Consider the following 26,324-nt stretch of genomic DNA (forward strand, 5'->3'; position numbering starts at 1 on the left):
TAATACTGTAATTTATACTTGAAATTTGCTGAAAGCAAATCTTAAGAATTGACACCACATAAAAATAAAGGTAAATATGTGGGGTGATGGATGTGTTACTTAACCTGATTGTGATTATCATTTCACATCATTATACATTTCAAATATATACAATTTTGTCAATCATACCTAATAAAGCTGGGGGGGGTCTTCAAAATGTAATCATTAAAGTTAAGTCTAGCAATTGTGTGTTTGGATTGTCTTTGACATAATTTGAAACTGACCTAAATGGACATGGATATTCCTAAAAAGAAAAACATAATAGGGAATGGCTTTTCTACAGACTTTGTTAACTACAGAATTTTCCGTTTCTAGGCATTCTCTACATGCATAAGGATCTAATATTAACAACTGTGTTTCTCATATTTGTATTAAACCCTCTTCAGTACTTTATATTCTATAGACGACGAACTCTCACAGGGTAAGCAAGTCATCCAACAAAATTAAATTGTGACATCTAAATTGATGATTGGTAAAATCACTTTCTCACATGTATTAGATTTTTTTTTCACTGAGTAATGCAGAATTGTTTGGTTATATCAATATACTAAACACAACAGCATTATAAATCAGAGTAAGAATTTAAAATGTAAGAATTAGATTGCAGTGGGGTTGACTCAGAGTAGTCAGGGCTTTAGCTGGGTTTGGTTTTCCTTTTTATCTTCAATGCACCATGGACTTCAAATTATTTTTTTGCTGCTGTTACCTGCTTACAGTGGGGTCTAGGAAGCTTGAAGGTTTTTCAGTGTTCCAGCTCCACCCTCCACTTTCAGCTGTCCCTTTTGCCTTTACCACAGAGGAGGTTTCTCTCCATGCCAGTAATAAAGTGCCATTGCTTATTACTTGGTGCTAGGCTAGTTGCTGGGACATGGGTATTGTGTTGTCCTGATCTAGCCTAAGTCTTAGGCCAGGTCTCTTCTCCTGTGATTGGAGGTAGGGCTTTCTCAGGGTTCCTATCCTTCTATTCCTTGGCAGTCATTAGCTTTGGCAGGCAGTTTTCTAGCCCCCCCCCACACCCCCCAGCATTAGGAGACATCTGCCTTGTATTATGTAGGATTTCTGGGGCTAAGATGATTTCCTCTCTCAGGAGAGGGATTTTGTTTCTGTCCCTCCCTCAGCAATACTGTATCTGTACCAGTATCTGGAGCTAGTGTTTCCTATCCTGCCTCCAGAGACAGTTTTTATTTCTACTTCTTTCTTACATGTAGTAGGATTTTCTCTGAGCCTTGCTACCCCTGCTCTAGCAGCCTAAAGCTTTTAAGAAAAGGGTTTGGGAAAGCAGGCAGGGATTTGGGCATGGCACTCAGCAGCAGCCTATCACATGTTTGCCTGCATCACAAAAGGCATCTCTTCAGGCCTGCTGCCCTGCTCCCAACCTTGCCTGTTTTTAGATGGAAGGTCTAAATTCTCCCGTCTGAGGCTCCTAGATATTCTAAACTGACATGCTACCCCATACTTGGTCTTTAAGAATTTGTAAAAATTTTAGTTTTCTTCTTATCCAGCTACCTTTGTCTCCTGTGCTCTGCTAAAGATGAAATAGCTCATTTCACAGATATTGAGTCACATCTCTATTTACTTGGTTGTCTTGAGGCCTCAACTATCAGATAGGCTCAAGAAAAATTATTTTTGTAGATTATCTTGCATTTTTAACAGGGGAGCAACATTTTCACCTAGCTTTCTACATTCTAAGTGAAATCAGAACTTTCAACTGATTATTACAGATTAATTATGTACATTTCTTTCCCAATTATGAATAAAAATTACATTAGGATAGTGACTAGAATTTTACTAAACTTAATGTTGGAGGAACGGACATTATACTATTTGGTCTTCCTATCCAGAAATAATGGTATTTTCACTCATTTATACAAAAAGTATCATACAGGTTCCTTATGATATTGAGTCCATGATTTGTTAAATGTTTTTAATTTAAATTCTATATTGTTACAAACACAAACAGAAGTAGCTTCTGGTACTAAAACACAATCAAAGATAAATAGGAAAATTAGAAAGTATCAGGTTGCAACCAAATAACTCTATAGGTACCTAGGATCATAACACAAAGTAAGTATTATATTTAGCTGAGATTTATAGGAGATAAGACAAAGGGAAACAGTAAGTTATAGAATTCTCACAGTTTAACAGAACAAATGCATTTATCTGAAGGAATTTTTTTTTGTGCTGAATCCTAGGATTAAAAATTTTTTTTTAACGTTTACTTCTTTTTGAGACTGACAGAGCGTGAGTGGCGGAGGGGCAGAGAGAGAGGGAGACACAGAATATGAAGCAGGCTCCAGGCTCTGAGTTGTCAGCACAGAGCCTGACATGGGGCTCAAACTCACAAGCCATGAGATCATGACCTGAGCCCAAGTCAGATGCTCAACCGACTGAGCTACCCAGGCACACTTCTTAGGATTTTTTAAAAATGCAGTTCTTTTAGAAATAACAAGATAGAAAATGAGTTCAAGCACTGTTTGGTAGAAAATAGTGCAGTGCCCTTCAAATGACCATTTCTTTTCCTCATCTTAATAAATTAGGCCAAGAACATACTTTTTATATTCGTAGAAACACATGCATTCTAAACAATAAATGTGAAAAGTTGAAGTAATCCTGACAAGTTTTTGAGAATTGTTGAAAATATTTATTTAGAAAACATCTTTAGTAGGAAAACAGCAAAAACAAAAGAACTACCACATTTCATCTAAGCAATAGAATGCCATGCTGAGGTTAGTTCCACAATAAAAGCCATCCTAATTGTGTGTGGCGTGGGTAATGTGGAAAAAAAAAAAAGAGAACTGAGATAGAGGTAGAAGGTAACTCCTTGCTTACTGCCTGAAAATCTTATCTGGAGAGGAATTTCGGGAAATGAGTTAGGATAGCTCTAGTCTACTAGTATGCCAGAGGCAGAACCAATACAATCTCCTGAAATAAGTGTCATTTCTTTGGGTAGCTCCCTAAGGGGGTTTGGTTCCACCAATGAATAAAGTTCCTAATTCTACACTGAGCTCATCCTTTGGGACATCAATCTCATCTCCTTCTTCTTCCCCAAGATTCTTCCACCAGGGTGCCTGTAAATGCTTCAGAGCAGTAAGATGGGCCTGCTTGGCCTTGGCTGCCACAGGCCTGGATCTACTTAGGAAGAGCTCAGGTTCCTTCCCTTCTGTTTCCTTCAGACTTGGTGCCTCTGTAGTAAACAGAAAATAAACAGGTGAGTAGAAGAGTTATGTATCAAACAAGTAGGAATTTGGAAACTATAGAGTTGGAACTCTGCTATAGTAGGCAAGGGATAGGGTTCCAATTCTGAATCTATTATCATTGCTAGCTATAGATGGCATATGACTATTCATAAGTCGAAGCTGTGGCTGGCAGCAACTACCCACCCCCCATACTGTGTAAAAGAAAAGAATTTAAAAAGATGTAGGTTTTTTTAGATGGTTTAAAGAACATGAATTTTTAAAATATAGCAGAACCTCATCCTATATACGAGAGGCTCAGTTCCAGCCACCTATCTATTGAAAAATACAAAATTCACAAGTAATGGCACTAAACAGAAGACCCTGGTCCTTTCTGCTCCGTACACACTAAAAGTGTTTCATAGGTGGACTGAAATGTAGGATGAGATCTCTCCCTAAATGTATCTATGGTTGTAAGAAGCAGATGAATTAACTTTTGTGAAAACACTTCATTAAAAATTGTAAAATGCGGGCCCCTGGGTGTCTCAGTCGGTTAAGTGTCTGACTTTGGCTCAGGTCAGGATCTAGCAGTTCATGAGTTCGAGCCCCGCGTCAGGTTCTGTGATGACAGCTCAGAGCCTGGAGACTGCTTTGGATTCTGTGTCTCCCTCTCTCTCTGCCCCTCCCCTGCTCACACTCTGTCTCTCTCTCAAAAATAAACGTTAAAAAAAATTATAAAATGGCACTGTAACTACTGTCATCTACTTCTGAAATATTATCAAAAGCTTTTGAGACTACATAATGAAATTTGGCTAGTAGGGCTTAGCATCTTTATAATTAATAACTTTTGTCTAAGTTGATATCTATGAATGATAGCAAGGCTTAGAGAAATAGCCAAAAAGGAGGTTATGAGATCTGCATTATTTGAAAAGATCATGTGCTGGCATGTTCTGGATCTAGAAAATTTCTGAGGACAAGAAATAGGCTAATAAACCATTAAATGGTATTTTCCTTCTGAAGATTTTCAATGTCACAAAATCTTGCATAGGTTGTTCATTTTTAGGATACCAAAATAAACAAGCACATACTCATTAATTGTTCAATGTTGGTGTTGATCTGAGCCATCAGAGCCTCCCTGTGCTGCTGGGCTCTCTCTTCTAGGACCCTGCCCATAAGGTAGTGTTGCAGTTGTTCTTGAGCTTGGGAATGGAGCTCTCTGCTAGTCACATCTGACATCTGAGAGCTCTGGGAAAAAAAGAAGTGAAAAAATTATCACAGGAGACATATGTTTCACCCAACCACTTAGCAGAGGTTCCAGAATGCTTAGCTATCTCAGCCTATCAAATGAATCTCATGATTGATTTCTACCTTGTACTCTTGTTCAAGCATTAAGTAGGTTTTTAAAAGCAGCTTTATGAAAATTCAGAGGATAGTTTCTTTCTGGTATATTCCCATACCTCACTTCCTCACATACTGTAGAATTTTGGGAGAAGAGGAAAGATTAAGAGCCCTTAGTGAAAACTACAAATGGTTCGGTAAAGATACTGGCCTGGAAGAGGAATAACAAGCCCAACCCCTGTTCCAGATCCCACCTGACAGGCTTTTCATCTCACTCCCACTCCCAAACTTATCTAAACCATAATGTTATAACTGCTTCTGGTTTCACAAAACAAGGGAAAAAAAATCAGCTAAAGGACCATATTCCTTTGGCTACACAGCTACTTTAAAGAGAACTTAATTAGTTTGGACAAGAATAAGAAAATCTTAACTCTGAAGCTGATAAAGCTTCTGACACCACAGCTTGCTCAAATATTCCAGTTCCTGGATCTGGGATACAGTCCCACTCCGTCTAACACTTTACTTTTCAGCCACAGAATCTTAAACAGGAGCACGAGAGTATGGCTAAAGTAATACTTGTTTTTTAAATGAGAGCATGCATCAACATCATACAAAATGCATTAAAAGAGAGAGAGAGAGAGATCAAAGACCTAAATATAAGAGAGAAAACTATAAAACTCTCAGAATAAAAGGGGAAAATCATGACATTAGGTTTGGCCATTTCTTGAATATGACACTGAAGACACAGACACAACAAAAGACAGACAAGTTGAACCTCCATCAAAATTAAAAATTTCTGTGCATCAAAGGATGCTATGAACAGAGCTGAGAGACAGAATACGAAATTTGTGTTTAATGGGTATAATTTCAGTTTTGCAAAATGAAAAACATTTTGAAGGTGAATGGTGGTGATAGTTGCACAACAATGTAAATGTATTTAATCCCACTGAGCTGTACACTTAAAAATGATTAAAATGGTAATTTTAGGTTTGGTATTTTTATGTTCTATATATTTTACAATTAAAAGAAATAAATTAAAAAATAGAACTATGAGGACACACCAAACCTACTGATTCAGAATTACTTGCTGTGTATGTATGGCTTGGGTATGTTATTTTATAAAGGGATTACTCTGATTAACACTGCTAAAGCAATATAGTCTTCTTTATAGACCTTAGGAACCAATGATCTATTTGTTGGGAAAAAGGTTTTCTTTTCTTTTCTTTTGCATTTAGGTTAATTTTTTTTAAAACATACAGCTTTATTGAGGTAAAAGTGACATACAATCAACTACAATTATCAAAAGTGTACAATTTGGTAAGGTTTTTAAAATTTTTTTTAAGTTTATTTATTTATTTTGAGAGACAGAGACAGCACAAATGGGAGAGGGGAAGAGAGAAGGAGAGAGAGAATCCCAAGCAGGCTCTGTGCTACGAGCGCAGAGCCAATGCGGGGCTCAAACCCACAACACCATGAGACTATGACCTGAGCTGAAACCAAGAGTTGGATGCTCAACAGGCTGAGCCACCCAAGTGCCCCAAATTTGGTAAGCTTTGACCTATGTATACATCTGTGAAAAACATTACCACAGTCAGGATAATGAACATCCATCACCACCAGAAGTGTCATTGCCTTTTTGTAATCCTTCATTCCATACTCTCCCATCCCCAAGTAACCAATGACTTAACTTTGTTACTCTAGAGATTACATTTTTAAAGTTTATATAAATGGGGTAATTCAATGTATATTGTCTGGCTTCTTTCACATAGCATAATTATTTTGAGATTCATCTATGTTGCTGTGTGTATCTATAATTCATTCCTTTATACTGTGGACTGGTATTCCATTGTATGGATATAGAGCAACTTGTTTATCTATCTGTTGATGGATCCTTGGGTTATTTCTAGTTTTGGGCTATGTGCATTCATTTACAAATGCTTGTATGGATATATTTCCTTTCCACTTGGATAAATACTTAAGAGTGGGATCACTGAATCATATGATGGATATACGTTTAACTTTTTAAGAAACTGCCAAACTGTTTCCAAAGGGGTTGCACTATTTTGCATTCCCATCAGCAGTGTATGAGAGAGCTACAGTTCCTCCACATGCTTGCCAACCTTTGACATAGTCAACTTTTAAAATTCTAGACATTTTAACAGTTGTATAAAGATCTTATTATGGTTTAAATTTGTATTTCCTTTATTGACTGATGTCAATATTTCATGTATTTGCCACAATTTCTTTGGGTGAAGTGTCTGTTCAAATCTTTTGCCTGTTTAAAAAAATTGCTTTGCTTTGCTTTGTTTTCTTATTGTTGAGTTTACACTCTGGATACAAGTCCTTTACCAGATACATACTTGGCAAAGATATTTTCCCAATATTTGCTTTTTTAAAAAAAATTCTATTATGGTGTCTTTCGAAGAACAGAAGTTAAAAATTTTGATGAAAACCAATTTATCAATTTTTCTTTTGTAGATTATGCTATTGTTGTTGTATTTAAGAAATTACTGCCCAACCAAAAGTATGGCTTTTCTCTAATGTTTTCTTCTAGAAGTTTTATATAATTTTAGATTTTGTATTTAAGTCTATGATCCATTTTAAGTTTTATATATGATACAGTATATGGATCCAAGTTCATGTTTTTTCCATATGGATATCCAATTGTTCCAGTTTCTCTACACATTAACTGTGCACCTCTGTCAGTAATCAGGTGGCCATATATGTGGGCTTATTTTTGGATTTGATTTTGGTTCCACTGATTTATTTTTTTAAAATCTTTATATCAGTACCACAGTTTTGGCTACTATAGCTCTATAGTTCATGAAATCAGGTAGTGTTAAACCTCCAACTTTGTTCTTTTTTGTAGTTATTTTAGCTTTTCTAGGTCCTTTGCATTTCCATATGAATTTTAGAATCAGCTTGTCAATTTCTACAAAAAAAAGCCTGCTGGGATTTTGATTGTACTGAATGACATTCTGTCTTGTTCCTGATTTCAGGAAAGAAGCATCTAGTCTTTCATCATTGTCAGCTGTAGATATTCTTCATCAGATAGAGGAAGTTTCTTTCTATTCCTACTTTGCAGAAATTTTTTTTGCATGTATTTATATGATGACAATTGTTTTTCCTGGTCTGTTAATATGGTGAATTACTTTAATTGATTTTCAAAGGTTAAATTAACCCCGAATCCCTGAGATAATCCCAGGATGTATTAACCTTTCAATAGATTGTTGAATTCAACTTCTTATCATTTTGTTTAGAATTTTTTCATGTATGCATGAAAAATATTGTTCTGAAGTTCTTTGCTTGTAATGTCTCTGGTTATGGTGTCAGAGTAATGCTGGTCTTATAAAATGAGCTGAGATTGCCTCCCCTTCAGTTTGGTAGAAGATTTTATACAGAATTTGCACTATTTCCTCCTTAAATTCACCAGTAAAACCAATCTTTCCCTCAAGTTTTTCCTGAGGAAAGTTTTTAGCTACAATTTGTTACCTATATATATAGATACAGGGGCTATTCATTTTATCTCTTTCTTCTTGGGTAAGCTTCGTAATTCTTATCTTTAAAGGAATTTATTTCATGAGATTAATCAAATTTATTGACATATGAAGTTGTTCATAATATTCCCTTATTATCCTTTAATATCTGTAGTATCTACAACGAAGTCACCTTTCTTATCCCTGACAGTGGTAATCTGTATCTCCTCTTTTTCCTGACTAGTCTGCTTACAAGTTTATCAATTTTATTGATCCTCTCAAATAACTGGCTTTTTATTAAATTTTTTCTATTGTCTTTGTTTTCTATTTTATTGATTTCTCTCAAATGTTTATTATTTCCTTTCTTCTATTTACTTTGGGTTTAACTTGTCCTTTTACTAGTTACTTAATATGTAAGGTGAGGTCTTTGATTTGAACCTTCTTTTAATATAGATGGTCAGCAATATAAATTTCCCTCCAAATAGTGGTTTAGAATCCGCAACTTTTATCTATCTATCTATCTATCTATCTATCTATCTATCTATCTATCTATTTATTTAGTTTCAATTTAAATTCAAGCTAGTTAACATACAGAGTAGTCCTAGTCAGAAGTAGAACCCAGTGATTCATCTCTTACATATAACACCCAGTGCTCATCCCAAAAAGTTCCCTCCTTAATGCTCATCACCCATTTAACTCATCCCTCCACCCACCTGCCCTCCAGCAGCCCTCAGTTTGTTCTCTGTATTTAAGAGTCTCTTATGGTTTGCCTCCCTGTTTTTTATCTTATTTTTCCTTCCCTTCTCCTATGATCATCTGTTGAGTTTCTCAAATTCCATGTATAAGTGAAATCATATTATCTCTGTCTTTCTCTGACTTATTTCACATAGCATAATGCCCTCTAGTTTTACCCACATTGTTGCAAATGGCAAGATTTCATTCTTTTTCATCACTGAGTAGTATTCCATTGTGTGTATATCTATATATATATACACACACATTTTCCTTATCCATTCATCAGCAAGTTCTGAAATATGCTTCCATTCAGTTTGAAATATTTTTTAATTTCCCTTTTTACTTCTTCTTTGATCCTTTGGTTATTCAGACATGTGTTGTTTAGTTTCCAAATATTTGGGGATGATACATCTAGAGATCTTTCTGTTCTTAAATTTCAAACAATTTCATTGTGGTCAGAGAACATACTTTGTATGACTTCAGTCTTTTTCAATTTACTGACTTGTTTTATGCCACCGAACATGGTCTATCTTGGTAAATATTCTGTGTGTACAGGAGAAAAATGTGTATTCTGCTGTCATTCCATGGAGGGTTCTAAAAATGTCAACCATATACTCTGGTTTCTCTTCAGATCGTATAATCTTTCGCCTTTTAAAAATGTCAACCAGATCAAGTTGTCTGATAGTGTCATTCAAGTCTACTATATTCTTGTTGCTTTTTTTGTCTATTTATCCTGTAAGTTGTTTAGAAATGGGTATTGAAATCTCTATATTGTGGCTTTCTCTACTTTTCATCATAGTTCTATCAGTTTTTGATTCATGTATTTTATTGTGGCTAAATGTATATATATAATTTATCATGTTAACCACTTTTTAAGTGTATAGTTCAGTGACATTAAATACATTCACATTGTTGTGCAACCATCACCAGGGTCCATCTCTAGAACTTCTTCATCTTTCCAAACTGAAATTCCGTACCATTTAAACACTACCTCCCCATTCTCCCACCCCCCACTCCTGGACACCACCATTCATTCTATTTCCCATCTCTATTCTAGGTACTTCATTTAAGTAGAATCATACAACATTCGTTCTTTTCTGTTTGGCTTATTTCACTTAGCATAATGCCTCAAAGTTCATCTATGTTGTCTCCATATAGTTTCAAGTTCTGTTATTAGGTGCATAAACATTTAGATTCTTATGTCCTTTTGATTAATTGACCCTTTTATTATTATGAAATTGCCTTCTTTACTTCTGGTAATAATCTAGTAATAGTGCTCTGACATCTACTTTGATATTTATATAGTCATTCTAGATTTCTTTCACTAGTGTTTGCACATTTTGTTCTTTTTATTTTTTCATACTTAAAGTGTGTTTCTTGTAGTTAACATATAATCAAGTCATACTTGTTCATTTAATCTGACAATCTCTGCTTATTAATTGGGGGCATTCATACCATTTAAATTTATTATAATTATTGATATGGTTATGTTTGAGTCTATCATTTTATTATTTTTCATTTTCCCATTACTTTCTTTTATTTTTCCTCTTTTTCTGCTTTCTTTTTGATGAATCGACTATAATTGTTTCATCTCCTTTATAGGCTTATTAGCTATAACTCTTTTGTTCTTTAACTTTATTGGTAGCTTTAGGATTCAGAGCATACATCTTTAATTATCAATCCACTCACTTCACATATAGTATAAAAACTTTTCAATAGTATACATCTATTTCTCTCCTGGTTTTTATACTATTGTTGCAAAGCATTATATTTTTACATATGTTACAAACACCATTAAACATTGCTATTACTTTTGTTTCAAATAATCAACTGCCTATTTTTGAAAATGAAGTTCAACTGAAACACAACTACAAGTATTTGTTTATATATTATCTAAGACTGCTTTAATCTACAGCTGCAGAGATGCATAATGATGATAAAGGCTATATGGTCTACAAAACTGGAAATATTTAATCTGTAGTATGTATTACAGAACATTTGATGACATTTTGGTTTAAAAAAAATCAATTATGGGGTGCCTGGGTGGCTCAGTCGGTTGAGCATCCCACTTCTCACAGTTTGTGGGTTTGAACCCCGCATTAGGTTCTGTGCTGACAGCTCTGAGCCTGCAGCCTGTTTCAGATTCTGTGTCTCCCTCTCTCTCTGCCCCTCCCTCACTCATGCTCTGTCTCTCTGTCTCTCAAAAATAAATAAACATTAAAAATTTTTTTAAATCAATTATATTTTATAAATATTTAAATGATGAGTTAAAAGTCATATATTTACCCATGTAGTTACCATTTCCAGTGCTTCTTAATTTCTTTATGTAGAGTTGGACTTCTTGTGGTACCATTTTTAAGAGAAATCGTAAATCCTTTACAACTTGAAGGCTGTAACATTTCTGGTAGTGTGAGTATGCTGGTGACAAAGTACTTTATCACTTGTATGTCTGAAAAAGTTATTTTGTCTTTGTTTTTAAAATAATTTTTCATAGTAAAGAATTCTACATTGACAGCTTTTTTTTTCAATTACTTTAAAGTTATCTTCTTACTTGCATTGTTCCTGCTGAGAAATATGTCCTCTGTTTTCATATGTTTTTGTTTTCTGTTTTTAAGATTTTTACTTTATTACTGATTCGAGGAATCCCATTATAATATGCCTTGCATAGGTTTAGTTGTTTTTTTTTCCCCATGTGCCTGTGCCTTCATTGGACTTGGGGGTAAATTTATAATTTGAAAAGTTTTTAGCCATTATATTTTCTATCTTTCTTTCCTATCTTCTTCAGAAACTCCCAATTATTCATTTAATAGGCCACATGAAGACTCACAGCTCACTAATGTTCTTTTTAATTAAAAAATTTTTTTTCTTTTTTGACTCATTTTGCATAGTATATACTACTATGCCTTCAACTGTATTAATCTTATTCATCCATGTCTCATCTGCTATTAATGATCTAGTGCATTTTTCATATCACACATTGAAATTTTTACCTCTAGAAGTTTGATTTGGGTATATTTTATATCTTCCACATCTCCACTTAAAATTTGAACATATGGAATACAGTTATAATAATAACTTTTAATGTCCTTCTCTGCTAATTCTAACATCTGTGTAATCTCTAGAGTGGTTTAAATGTCCTCCTCATTATGGGTCATGTTTTCCTGCCTCTATATATGCTTATTAATCTTTGAATGCAAGACATTGTAACTTTTACCTTGTTGAGTGCTAGTTAGTTTGGTATTTCTAAAAATCTTGAGGCTTTTTCTGAGATGTGGTTAAATTACATAAAATTTTTTTGGTATTTTTGGCTCTTGCTTTTATGATTTGTTTGGCAGAATGCATCAGTATATACTATTTACTTTCTACTACTAAGACAAGACCTTCCTTCTTACCGATGCCCTGTGGATTAAGTTTTTCTAGTCTATTTGATGGGAACATGCACTATGGACCTGTGTTGAGTACCAGGCACTGTTCTCTTTTATCTTTTAAGATGACTGTTTCCTTGGCCTTGGGTAGTTTCCTTATATACATGTACTAGTCAGAATTCTGAAATATTCTCAAGGGAACATTCTCCAGATATCTGGGGTTCTCTTTGTATCTCCTTTTACTCTGGTACTCTGTCCTATGAAATCTAGCTACCTTGTTCTCCTCAGACTCTCAGTTTCATCTCCTCAGCATGGGATTACAAAGAGCTCCTCTTTTGTTCCTCCTCCTTATGCTGTGACCTAGAAACTCTCTCAGGGTAATAAGCTAGGGTCATCATATGGCTCACTCTGTCCCTCTCAGGAATTACTAATTTTTATTGTTTGATGTCCATGGTCTTGGAAACTATTGTTTCATGTATTTCATCATGTATTTCATCTCTACCCCCACCCCCCGCTCGGTTGTTTCAGGCAGGAAGTAAATCCAGTCCCTTTTACCCCATCTTCCCTCTCAGGAATTACTAACCTTCACTGTCTGATGCCCACTGGCTTGAAAACCATTGTTTCACGTATTTTATCTCCCCCCCGCCCCAGTTGTTTCGGGCAGTAAGTAAATTCTGTCCCTGTTCCTAAATCTTGGATAGAAGCAGAAGTCAGAACTTCTTTCTATTGTCTACCTCTATGTGGTAACCACAGAGGGCCTGAAATACAAGGGCAGGCTTGTCATCTTTTTTTTCACAGGCCTACATTAGTTTGTGAATTCTTAAATTCAGATTAGTAGGCAGGAAAAGTAAGAGTCCTTACTTATGCCTCCTCAACTGAGCCTTGCTGTCGAATTCTGCTTTTACCAATGTTCTGTTCCAGTGGTAATCTATCAGATACATGCTCAGCTATAACATGTTAGTCCTCTAATTCCTATTTATAATGGTCTTTCTGTTTTTTTAGATTTTGTTTCTTTTTGTTTTCTTTTGCATAAGGCTCTTTAGTTTTGGGAGCTCTGGAAGAATGAAAGGGTAAATGATAGGACTACCTAACATTATTCTTAACCTCTAACATTAGTCACCCAGAACCTTCAGATTTTAGAAAGAGGGAGAAAGTGTGTGTATGTGGGGAGGAGGGGGTAGAGAGGAGGGAGAAACAGAACCCAGAGACAACAATGGAAGCACAAGAAAACGGATGTGAAAAGTACGTAAGTGGTACCTTCATGAGTGGTTATTAGTTTGAGTGAGGGCAATAAGCATTCTGATTGGCTGAAATGTATAATCTCCCAACTTTCCTCATAAAATTAGTGAAGTGTGGAAGTATGGGAGAAACATCAAGAAAAGAGAAAGTGAGTGTGATTGGCAGAAGTATAGGTCATTAAAATTAATGACAGGGTGGTGAATCACTCTAAAAGCAGAAAGGAAAATGATCTTCAAAAACATAGGAGTATAAGGTCAAGAACTCAGAAGGGAGAAGCAAATAACACCTGATATGTAGTACTGTGGTTACAGAAAGTAAAAGATACGGACATTTCTATTGGGAGAAAGGTGTTAGCAGTATTACAGTAATAAAATCATAAGAGGCAAACAGCCAACTGTTTTATAATATTGGCTCCTGGAGTTTCATTAATAGCAGATGTCAGTTTCCACATGTATGTGTTATGTGTTTGGGTATATATGTTAACAACGAATATTTACTGACTGGAAGCTATATATACTCTTTGTGGAAGCTTCAACATAGTTTTATGCACTATTGCAAAAAAAAAGCAATGACCATGTTTTGCTGATACACTATGCAAGATGACTGAATTGAAGCAGTCTCCTTCCTTATTGACTATAAGATGGCACATGTAATTATAAGACTTCTTAACTCTATGGTAAAGCCACTGTATTACCTTTTACCAATAAAAAATGCACAAACACATATAACACACTACTTTGTTGGTGAATATCATGCACTGGCAAAAAGTAACACTGATTATCAACGCACAGAAGCCTGCATACCGGATGTCTTTGGAGATAGTCATCCACTTGTTGCTTCAGTTTAACTCTGCGTGCATCAGTGAGGTCTTGAAGTCCTTGCCAAGGAGCAAACAGTTTCTTTTTCTTACGACACTTTGCTAGGAATTTAAGAGTCTGGGGCAAAAAAAGAGTTGTAATTTTTCATTCCTAACTAATAGAACTATTTTCTTCTACAACATACGGCAGCAAACATATTACAAGTTATTAACTCTGAGTGTGTATGAGGAGAGGGATGGGATTGTGATGGGAGTGAGGGAGGACAATGATTTTTTAATGATATTTTCTTGGAGTGTTTTAATCTTTTACAAGGATATATTCATGTATTATTTGTATACAAAGCAACAAAGAGGAAAAAATAGGAAATGAGTTCTCATCTCAATTCTAGTCCCTTATAAACTGTATGATTTGAGACATAGTATAGTAAGCAATCAGGAGGAAAAAACTGGAAGTAAGCTCTTGTCTCAATACTTGTCCCTTATAAACTGTGTATGATTTGGGGCAAGTCACTTGATCTCTACAGAAAGGGCTCTAGGTCTATAGAAAAGACACCCCAATTCTACTTAGACTACAAGAATGTGAGGATCAAAGGGATAGTATGTATGAAAAAGCTTGGTAAATGAGGAAATACTATAAAATTATAAAGTATGGGGCTACTGACAAAAATACTTTCTTAATTTTCTTTCTCATGTCCTTCAGAAAGAATTCCTAGTAAAACAAGAAGTCTTAAAACAGGCAAGATTTGGAAACAAATTTGAAATTATTCTGGCCAATTTTTTTCACTCTTCTCCCCTCCTTGTAGTTTTTATTTCATCAAAGTTACATATTCACATTGCCTTAAGGAAAAGGTTGGCAAATTATGGCCCACAGACCAAAGCCAGCCTGCTGTGTCTTTTTGTATGGCTTAAAAGTTAAAAATGGTTTGTACTTTTATATGTTTAAAAAGAATATACTGACTTGTGAAAATTATATGAAATTCAAAATTCATTGTCTACAAATAACATATTATTGATGTTTCATGCTTGCTTATGTATTGTTTTCAGCTTCCTTTGTACTGTAACTATAGAGCTGAACAGTTGCAAGACTGCATGGCTCACAAAGTATAAAATATTTTACTATTCAGTGCTTTCCAGAAAAAAAAATCATTGATATAATTCTACTGTTTAATGTGACAGTTTTATAAGAATTATTATAAAAAAAACAACTACAGCTCTCTGCCCCCACCCTCAAAGACAACTTTAACTCTTCCAGCTTCTTCTTTTGATGTTTATCTTCATCTAGTTTTCTGCAATTTTTCAAGTATGGGTATTATCTATCGACCTTCTTCTATAGCAGATAAGGATTTAGCTTAGCTCTCTTTCATTGCTTGGCCTCCCACATATTTTCCACATCCCCAAACATCCAATATTATTGTAAATTTAGTTAAATCAATGTGCAGTGCTTACATAATTATAACTACAAAAAGGTCATTCAATTTTGAGCCATATAGCATATAATTACTTTTCCTTTCTTGCACATTTTTTATTTTCTGTAGAATAAATAAGTGTGTTGTTTTCCAATGATTACTTTTCTATGTACTTATCCCTGATCATGCATCTAAACTCTGTCCTAATGCTTACTTAATACATTAAAACATATCAGGCATTCTATCAAATTTGTTTTCTGGGATATACATTTTCCGGAGCTTTCTGACCTGCTCAAAACTGGATTGACTGTTCTCTATGCCTGATGCATGTCATCCTGAGATCTCCATTCACCATCATCTTAGCGACTCCTTTTCATCTTTCCTTTGCACGTTACTATATTCCACATTGTCTTTTTTCTTGTTTTAGAGACTTTGTGATATGTGAAAATTCTTTAGTTTACCCTTATCTTTAACTGATGGTGCGGATGATGTAGAATTCTAGTAGGAAATCCTTTTCCCTCCAAAATGTAACAGCCTTACTCCAATATATTTTAGCTTCCAATGTTGCTACTGAGAAGTATGTGTGTCCCCAGCGTAGTTCACAGTAATGTAAAATAAATGTGGGTGTATTTCTGTCCTTGTTTTAGACATTTAGTTAGCCCTTTTAATCTAAAACTAATGACACTGGGTTCTGGAAAATATTGAATTATTTGATTTCCTCTCCTCAGGTTTTTTTCTGTTCTTTGTTTCAAATGTTTGAATATTTGACTTCCTGGACTGGTTTTCTTTTCTTTTTGCCCTGCTCTCTGGATTTCCTAATTTTTCCCCCTAGTCCTTTTATTATGTCTTTCATTTTTTCTTCTGCCAATTTTTCTTCTATTTGTTCCCCTTTATATAGCGTCCTGGTTTTGTTTCATGCATTATCTTCTCTGAGCTCTGAGGAATTACCAGATTTTTAAAAAGTCTTCTTATTCCTGCAATGTCTCTATTTCCACCAAGTAGTATTATTGTTTGTTTTGGCTTCAGCTTTCCTCAGATATTCAGTGACACTTTGAGCTGATATTTAAGAGTGAAAACTAAGAAGTTGTTAGAAATTCTGGGCTGGTGGGTAGGCCTTATCTACTGTGTATTTTAATATAAAACTACTGAACTGGGCTGTTTCTTTGTGGAGTACCCCATCGTGAGTATACTTGTAACTCTTCTCAGATTTCCCGAAGAAAATATTCTCAATCTACTGTTTGCAAGAGATAAGCCTGGCTGATGGCACACAGGGACCTGGGGGGGTGGTGAACAGAGCTGGAAGTATTCTCACTCACTATATAAAATTTCCCTAATATCCCTGTTTTTAGTATGTTACTGGAGCCTTCAACTGTGCTTGCAACCTCCTGTTAAGAGACCCTCTCCCTTGTATTGTTCCCTTTACTTGATTCTTCTTCCTTGCTTCTCCTTCTCTCTCTCTTCTACCTCCTGCTATTAGCTGGGAACATCAGAGTAAAGGTACCAGAACAGAGGAATTTCTGTCCCTAGATCAAAAAAGCCCGCCTTAACCTTTTATTTCTTCATTCTTTGCCACTTGAGGACTCTCTGAAATTGTTATTTATCTTCCAGTTTTTATTTATTTTCTCAACTGCTAAGGGTTTCTCTAAGTGTTTTTGTGGTCAGTCTGTGATGGATTTGTATAATAGTGCAAAGTACTTTTCTGCTATAATTAAGTAGCAAGCACTACTATCATTCTGGCTCTAGAGACCAGACACCATCAACCATCAACTTCCTTCTAAGTTTCTTAAGAGATGAGAAAGCAAGAGAAGAAAATCATGGAGCTATTAAAAGGGAAAATGCAGCTAACTCTTCAAACTTAATTTCAACACTATACCACTACAAAGAACTCCCACTTATTATCTGGGTTAAAAATGTGTAATTTGAAATTAGCAAGTTTACATAGGGTTTTTTCAATTTCTAATTACATGAGAAACAATGCCTCTCCTTTTGCAAAAAAATAAGGAAGGGAGAAAGGCAAAACATAGTTCTGGCCTTTTCCTGCCAAAAACACTAAAAAGCAGTTCCTCCCAAAGGACAAGTTCAAGGAAATGATATTCCTACTACTTTCAGTGAAACTAATTAATTATTCCTTTTTTTTTCTTACTAAGATCAATAGTAGTGCTAATAAAAATATAATGGAAGTCACATATGTAATTTTAAACTTTCTAGTAGCCATATAAAAAAAGTAAAAGGAACAGTCAAAATTAATATTTTGCAAATACTGAGCTATATAAACATACTATATATAACTCAATATATGTAAAAGATATTGGCACTTCAACATATATTCAATATAAAAATTATTAATGAAGTATTTTACACTCTCATACTAAGTCTTCAAAATGTGGTATTTTACACTTATGACACATTCCAGTTTTGACTAGCTGCATGTCAAGTACTCAGTATTCACATGTAGTTAGTGGGTACTGTATTGGACATAGTCTATACACAGGTCTTTAGTACGTCTTAAAAAAGGATGCTTTGAAATGTAGTAAAATGTGTTGTTTACTGACCACTGATTGCCTTATCCTAATTTTCTCTACTACTTTCATTTCCCTCTCTGTACTTCATAATTTGTTTCTCTTTTTCCTCTTTGAAAGGAATTCTCTTCCTACCTCTCCTATTTTTGGCTAGCTTTGCTTTGACTTCACCATTATTTCTAGTAGTGAGCTGCAAAGAATAAAACATGACCTTGACCAATCCCTTTTTGTCTTACAATGGAGACCTGTATTCCTTCTTTTGGGTGGGGGAGACATGAGGCAGATATGACTAATCTTTTTCCTTTTATGCCAAAAAAAAATTGTGAAAGCCAAAATGACTTTGCCTTCATAGCTGTCAGATATCCTCCTCTATAATGACCTCTGTGCTGCTTTCTTTAAGGAACGGTGGACAAACTGATGTATCTCATTTTAGAGTACAGGATCCTTTTATAAAATATTGGCCTTATCTAAATTGTCAAAGTAGTAATTCAATTTCATAAGGTCCTAGTTGATTCTCTGACAGAAAAGAATTTAAAAAGGAGGAAGCCATGAGATAAAAAGTACTAGAAAGCACCCAAGGGTTCCTCCCCTAAAAGAAGTATCTCCAACATGGATATCCATAGGTTCTTAGATGGCCTTATGTAGCAGAGGGTAAAAAGCAGGTGTGAGTGTTGTTTGGTGATGGTATAGGATTGTTTGTTGCAGACAGAGCCTGACATCACCCAAAAAGTCTGAGGAAGAAGGGGGCAACAGAAATCTACCTACTTCTCTTTCCTTACTTACTTACTTTTTCCTATTTTTTTAGTACTTACTCTTTCCTATTTTTTAAAAGAGTGGTTTTTAATTATCTTTGTAAGAAGTTAATCATGGAGAATTAACAAAGAGACTATTCAAAATTTATCACTGTAAAAAACTGAAATTAACCTAAAATTCAACAATAAAGTATCATAAAGATAACTGCTATAGACACGAAATGCTATAGACCTGAAAGTTAACAGGTATAAGCAAATAACAGATGTTAGGAAAATTGGTCACTGAATGAAATAAATAGCCTGTTTGCTATACTTTTCCAAGGCAATAAAATATTACTATGCTCCAGATAAATCTCAGGAAAATTATCATTTAAGAACACCATTCTATAATTCAAGAATTACAGTGATCCAATTATATCTAATATATTATCTGTACATTAAAAAAAAATAAAATATGATGTGCTGAACTGGTGCAGGCTTTGCACTTTACAAAATACTTTCCCCAAAATCAGGTCATCTGACTCACATAACAATTAAGTGAAAAAGGTACGGTAAACATCCATTCATATACCAAGCACATGCTGAAGGCTGACAACAATAAATAAGAGTTCCTTACCCTTCAGGAAGTCACAGGCCAAGAAAGAAAAAAAAAAAAACGAACAAATAACACTGCAGTATGATAAATGATGTTCAAGGTTCAATGGAAGTACTAAGGACTGGGTGTCTAAATCAGTTTGTCCAGTGGTAAAGAGGTTCTTATTTTATAGAGGAAGAAACTAAGACTCAGAAAAGCTCCGTGACTAGACTTTACGGCAGGTATATCCAAGGTCAGGTTTGAATCCATGTTTTTGCCTCCTAATCCAGTAATCTTTTTATTACATTAGACTCACTGCTCTCTGAAGTGTGACAGCTGCTTTATACTCCGTGAGAGATGGCCTCTGTTGGCGAAAAATTTTCCTTTCCCTGTACCCTCTCCAGTGTTTCTGGATAATCAATGCTGATTTCTCTTCTATTTCCCGATTATGTTTTTCCACCTGACCTAGAAAGATGACACACACTATTACAACATATGCTTTCTCAAGTTCTGGAATCAGGACAATGATAATAACAACAATCTTACGGTCTTTTTATTTGTTTCTTTAAATATTGTTCATTAATTTCCCCAATTTTATTATTTTACAGTAGTTCTAACATAGTAGGAAAAAAAAACTCCAAAAGCTTTCTCAGATTATGTCGCTTCTTTTAGAGAAAAGATTCATATAATTTTTTTGTGGCAAAGTAATGAGAAAAGGGTTAATATTAATAATCCAATAGTAAGAATATTTAGAAAAAAGAATCTCAAGTACATAGTAGGAATTCAATCCATACCACGAGAGGGAAAAGGCAAAATGTGTGTATGTATTAACTACTCTGTGTACTTCTAAATTTCTCTTATCTACAGATGACTTTTTTTTTTTTCTTTCTCAGACTCGTTGTACGTGAGCAAGAGAAAGAACTCTAGCGCGTCTCACAGATGGGAAATTGAGTGGATTGTTGATGCCATTATCTGAGAAGGGGAATACAGGGAGAGGAAATTGGTGGGGGAAGTGGGGAGATAATGACTAGTTTTAGGATGCCTGTGGATATCTAAGTAAAGCTATCTAATAGAGAACTGGCTACAGAGCTGTGCAGTCCAATATAGTTGACACTAACCACAAATAGCTACTTTAAATAAAGTGAAATTAAAGATTCGTGTGCTTGCATGCACTAACCATATTTCAAGTACTCAATGGTCATGTCTAGCCAGTGGGAACCATATTAAACAGTGCAAATAAAGAACATTTAATTTTGTAAAAAGGTTTATTAGAAAGTGCTGGTTTAGAGCTTGGGAGGGTGAAGATGCAAACAAGATTTGAATGTTCACTCAGTTGGTAGTTGAAGCTGTAGTTACGGATAAGATACTGCAGAAAGAGCAACATGAGAGTGAGGAGTAAAGATGGAACACTATGAAACATTTATATTTAAGGGAAAAAATGAGAAATAAGAGGGTAGTGGAGAACACTGGGAGTGAGTGGTAGGAGGGGAAGGGGAAGAACAAAAACAATCTTAAAACCATTCCAATTCCCAGACTGTAATATTAATCTCAGTTTAGTGTATCAAAGGTGGTAAGATGTCACAAGGTTTATACTGGTGTATGAATAAAGTTCAGATGCCAGAATGTAGCAATATTCAAACTCCTTACTTAGGGTCAAGGGGATTCTTTCTCTATGTCTCTGAAAGCTATCTTTAAAGCTATCACATATTTTTATGTTTACTAATTTATTCAAAAGATAGAAAACTAGTTGAGAGACTGCTCATCATCAATAATAGGCCGTAATCAGAAAAATAGTAACTTTTTTTTTTACTCTAGATTTAACAAGGTTTACCTGGAAAAGGGAGAAACAGGGAAACAGTCCAAATTAAAAGAAAAAAAAAATCAGGTAGCAGGAAATCTGGCTCATTAAAAGATGCTTTAAATATTTTTACACTTAGAAAATTGACATTGCCACGCACCTGGATGAACTATTTCAAGCATACTCAGCCGTAATTCTCGGGACAGTCTCATGGCTCTCTGTCTTTGAATGTGCAACTGTAATCTGCGATCCTCTTCTTCCTTCTGCCTTTTTAGCTTTAGTAAGATCTTGCTTCGTTTAGATCTGTGACAGAAACAATAAGTACCTTATACGTAATTTTTTCATAAATGATACACCCATTTTCCTCACTAGTAATTATATATATGCAGCCTTGTTACAACTGTAACAAGTTGAAAACAATAGGGAACTAGATAAATTACTGGCTCATTCACTGAACAGGATTCTATGAATAAAAAAATAAAAAATTCAAAAATTTCCAAATTTAGCAACTTGGGAAAAGACCCAAATCTAATGTCAAGTAAAAATAAAATCAGGATATAGAAAACTTTCCAAATTGTGTTAAAAATACATATTACATATATTAAAAAAAATTTCAATAGCAATTTTAACTGCATGAAATGATTATGAATGATTTTTATTTTCTTCATGTTTACCTATTTCTCAATTATTGACTAATAACATTTATTATTAGAAGCAATTATGAAATTTTAATGTGGCCACAAATATTTAATTAGTATTTGTATATTATCTGCTTTTATTCACCAAAATTTGTCCTTAGCCATTTCTGTCCAGTTTGCTTCCTATATCACTATGCAAGGAGATCACAAGTATTAATCTATAATAAATATACTCAAAATGCTTTCAGATACCCACAGAAAGAGAAATAAAAAAAGGATTAAGAAGAGAAGAATACATTATTTATTTTACTTCTATAGACTTAATTTGCTTGTGCCTCACTCAAAAGCATTTGTTCTTAGATTCTTTTTCCAGAAATGAGGTACCTTGGCTATAGCTTTGTAGACAGGCAGACTTCAAAATGGTATAGTTATTCAGAGTTATAACGGTTTTTAATTCGGTTTCTTTTGGAAAAGGAAAAACAAGCATAAAGCAATTTAAAAATCTCTTAAAACAGAAGAGGAAAACTCACAAAATTATTCTGATAAAATTTTTTGTGTGTGATTTTTGCTTATTTTCTTAGTATTCCCTAACTGCTACCAATTACAACTTAAGGGTTTTTTCTAGTTGTACACTTTGTCAAGAGTCAAAGGTCTGTTTCAAAATGTCTTTCTTATTACCCTATTAAGAAAGGTAGAGAAGACCTCAAGTTCATGTGTGCCAAAAGGAGAAGGGGTTCTAGAGAGGATGTAGGGTTAGCTAAATAGTTTCTAAGTGTCTTTTCCTCTTTCCAAAATTTGGAAATAAAGTAAGGGGTCTTTACGTTCTCAAACAATGCTGATGTAAACTTGCCTCTCCTATAGAATTCTCCCTGCAAAATTGTGGGTTGTATACAGCATATAAGTAAGGACATTTTGCCCTTTACCTACTTATGGAGGATAAAAGAGAACAACTGGCCCTAAACAAAATCTCCTTTTAAACTGTCTAATTGTTTATAGATTATCATGTTTAACATTGCATTATCATTATTTTAAATTTACTATTAGTATGAGAAACCTAGTAATCATTAAAACTGAATTGCTAGGACATTTAATCTGTCAGAAAACTGTGTCTGGGTAAAAGCTTAAGCATACAGGCTATAAAATATGGCAAAAATGAAAAGATTATGGTGTGTGCAGTAGAAGTAAAACACAGAAATATAGTAGAAAAGTGAGGTTCAGTGATTGAAATGACAAATGATAAATATGTGTTTCTGGATTCACATGCTTTATTCATGTTTGAAAACATTTATTGGGAATTAATGTGATTTTGAATTTGAATGTTTTCCTCCCACTTAGGAACATTCTAGTTAGTTACTAGTAGCTACTTACTCTGTAGTTCTACTTAGGAGTTCCTTTAATCACTAAAAAATTTGAGTACTCATTTAACTGGTTTCTTTGTAAGAAAGAATAGGCATTTGACCATCTGGGAACTGTACTGCACTTCTATAAATGAAATGACTGATCAGATATATTTGCAAGATAATTTATATAAGTACATTCCATGATCTACATTTAATCAACATGAATCTTTACCATCAAAGAGTGACCAAACGATCTACTGCCAAAATATCAGGAATTCTCTAGGAATTCCTCTTTTGTAGAATAGTAAGTATGAACTAGGGGAACACCATATGAGTTCATGGCCAAAATAGTTGATGGGCTCTGTTCATTAACTCAACAAATATTTATAAAGAGTGATTGCTGTCTGCTTGATACTGCAAATCAGGCGAACAGAGAAGAGATAATATTTCTGCCCTTCAGAAGCTCAATTTCAAGAAGTTGAAAGGTAGCAGAATATGCTACTTTGGCATAAAGATTAATTTTGAGCAGGCAAATGAGAGAGAGGCAAATGAGAATCTGCCAGTGCAGAAAGAGTCTTCCCAGAGCATACTTTATCAAACTAAAAGCAGAAGCCTCTCAGAAATGAAGACTGCTATAAATCCCCCCTCCCAAAGAAGTTTTATGGCCATGAAGAAGATGGAAAGTTGGTGCCAAGATGGATCTAGACAAATAACCCACATATGCTATTAGTTTTCCAAATATATTTACCTTCCCATAATTTCCTGATGTTGGAAGCCTAAAACCCCTTTTGTTTTTACCTGTCACCTCTCTATGAATTTATTATTCTTTGTTAAGATGCTACCCAAGCCCAAACCATTCATTGGAGTTACTCATTATGTGAGGTTTCTTCTGCAGATTGTGTACTGCACACATTAATAAACTGTTTTTCTCTTGTTAATCTGTTTTGTTTTCCTTTTTTGTCAGTCTAATTTTCAGAGCCCCAGGGAATGAACCTAAGATAGGTAGAGGAAAAATTTTTTTCTTCCCCTACAAAGTGAAACAAGTATAATTAAGACACCAAATTATCGGGGCCTGGGTGGCTCAGTTGGTTAAGCGTCCAACTTCAGCTCAGGTCATGATCTCCCTGCCGTGAGTTCGAGCCCCGCGTCAGGCTCTGTTCTGACAGCTCAGAGCATGGAGCCTGCTTCAGATTCTGTGTCTCCCTCTCTCTCTGCCCTTCCCCTGCTCACACTCTGTCTCTCTCACTCTCAAAAATGAATAAATGTTAAAAAAAAATTAAAAAAAAAAACACCAAAAAAAAAAAAAAGACACCAAAATGTCAGCACTATGATAAAGGTAGGTAGGTTGTGTGGTTTCCCAAAGATAACTGGTGCAGCTATTAGCTGCTTCAGAAAACCTTGCTGAGGAAAAGAGCACTTAACATTAAATAAATTTTCTGACCATAAAAAATGATTCAGTAAAAAAGAAACCCCCAAGTGGTGAGAGGATGGGCAAAATGGGTGAAGGGGAGTGGGAAGTACAGGCTTCTAGTTATGGAATAAGTAACTAATAGGGATGAAAGGTACAGACAGCATAGGGAATACAGTTAATGGTATTGTAATAGCCTGTATGGTAACAGATGGTAGCTACACTTGTGGTGAGCACAGCCTAAGTATAGAGTGATTTTATCACTACACTGTATACCTGAAACTAATAATCACACTTCAGTTTAAAAAAAAAAAGACAGTTCAAAAGGCATCTAACACAACATAAAAAAGAAAAAAAGAAAAGAAACCCCTAAGAAGGCACATCAATAAGGGTATGACTACACATGAGTGCCTCTTGCTGGAATTTAAAAAGCTCTGATGAATCTGGGTCCATAATTATGAGTGGTGGGCAGTTCCTTCCTCCCCAAAAAAACATGGGAGGGAAAAATTACCCTGAGATAATGACCTGACCACAAAGAGACAGAAATAACCTTTGCAGAAAGCTCAGTCATAAAGGAAGCAAGAAAAATTTGCATAAATTATTTCAACTAGTAAAAGAGGAAAGGTACTGAAGCCTGAACAAACTTGAAATTAAAAAATTAAATAAAACCCAAAGGTTAAAACTATACTTCAATCTGTTCTAAGACTTCAAACTCAAAATACTGGAAAAAAACAAACTGTTTATAACATGAGATTTAAATAATTTTGGCTTCACAGCTAATTTCTTTTAACGGAAATAGTTATAACTGGACTGGTTTTGTTATATAAAGCAATGCAGTTTCTATTTTAAAATAGTGTAACATTAATTAGAATCCAGAGGTGCCTGGGTGGCTCAGTCGGTTAAGCATCCAGCTTCAGCTCAGGTCATGATCTTGCAGTTCGTGGGTTCTAGCCCTGCATCCGGCTCTGTGCTGACAGCTCAGAGCCTGGAACCTGCTTCGGATTCTGTGTCTCTCCCTCTCTCTGCCCCTCCCCTCCTCATGCTCTGTTGCTCTCTCTCTCTCTCTCTCTCAAGAGTAAATAAACATTAAAAAAAAAAAAAAGAATCTATAACTATACTTTTAAGTGAACAGAATCGGCAATCCTGGGGTACTTTTAAATATAGATTTTTATATTACAAGAAAAAGTAGATGGGCAAATTTGACAACTATTGTGAGACTAAACATTAAAGGTCTGAATCCATGTTATGGGGGTACCTTTAAATGTAAGAGGGCAGAGAGCTGAGAATGATAGCAAGTAGAATTCATAAGTAATAAATACTCTGAGTTCACCACAGAAGGCAAGGCTATGCCAAGAACATCTCAGATTCTTGAAGAGAATAATATACATTGTGACTCTCAAAATATTCATCATTGCCCATATTTATTTGACCAAAGAAATATTTTTAAAAATGTTTTTAAAGAAATTCATTGTAGGATACATAGTAAACCATGAGCAATGCTGGAATGGATTATAATTGCCTCTCACAAGTACTCTTTATTTAATATATCTGTTTGTCTAACTAGATTTGTAAATCTTCAATGGCAAAAAATGTGCCATATGTAGTTCCCCGCTATCATTTTTTTAAGTTCCAGGTAATATGCTAAAAAAAACCAAACACCCTTTATATTATTTTAATCTTGGGAGGTACACAATTATCGCCATTATA

General features: G+C 34.8%; 1 protein-coding gene across 8 annotated transcripts in view; it reads right to left on the reverse strand.

The window, feature by feature from the left end:
• Positions 1-2,415: 2,415 nt before the first annotated feature.
• IQCB1 (IQ motif containing B1) overlaps positions 2,416-26,324 on the reverse strand; it is a 63,519-nt gene continuing 39,610 nt past the window's right edge. For 7 of the 8 annotated variants that reach the window (XM_007098333.3, XM_007098329.3, XM_007098331.3 and 4 more), the window contains 5 exons: positions 21,392-21,534; positions 19,750-19,898; positions 14,169-14,300; positions 4,301-4,457; positions 2,416-3,223 (listed from right to left, as the gene is read on the reverse strand). In XM_007098333.3, coding sequence (XP_007098395.1) covers positions 2,994-3,223; positions 4,301-4,457; positions 14,169-14,300; positions 19,750-19,898; positions 21,392-21,534 — 811 coding nt within the window. In that variant the 3' untranslated portion in view covers positions 2,416-2,993. The remainder of the gene's footprint in view (positions 3,224-4,300; positions 4,458-14,168; positions 14,301-19,749; positions 19,899-21,391; positions 21,535-26,324) is intronic. The other variant, XM_042956197.1, reaches the window with a different exon arrangement.

This window comes from Panthera tigris, chromosome C2 (genome assembly GCF_018350195.1).
Source record: "Panthera tigris isolate Pti1 chromosome C2, P.tigris_Pti1_mat1.1, whole genome shotgun sequence".
NCBI classification, from domain to species: Eukaryota; Metazoa; Chordata; class Mammalia; order Carnivora; family Felidae; genus Panthera; species Panthera tigris.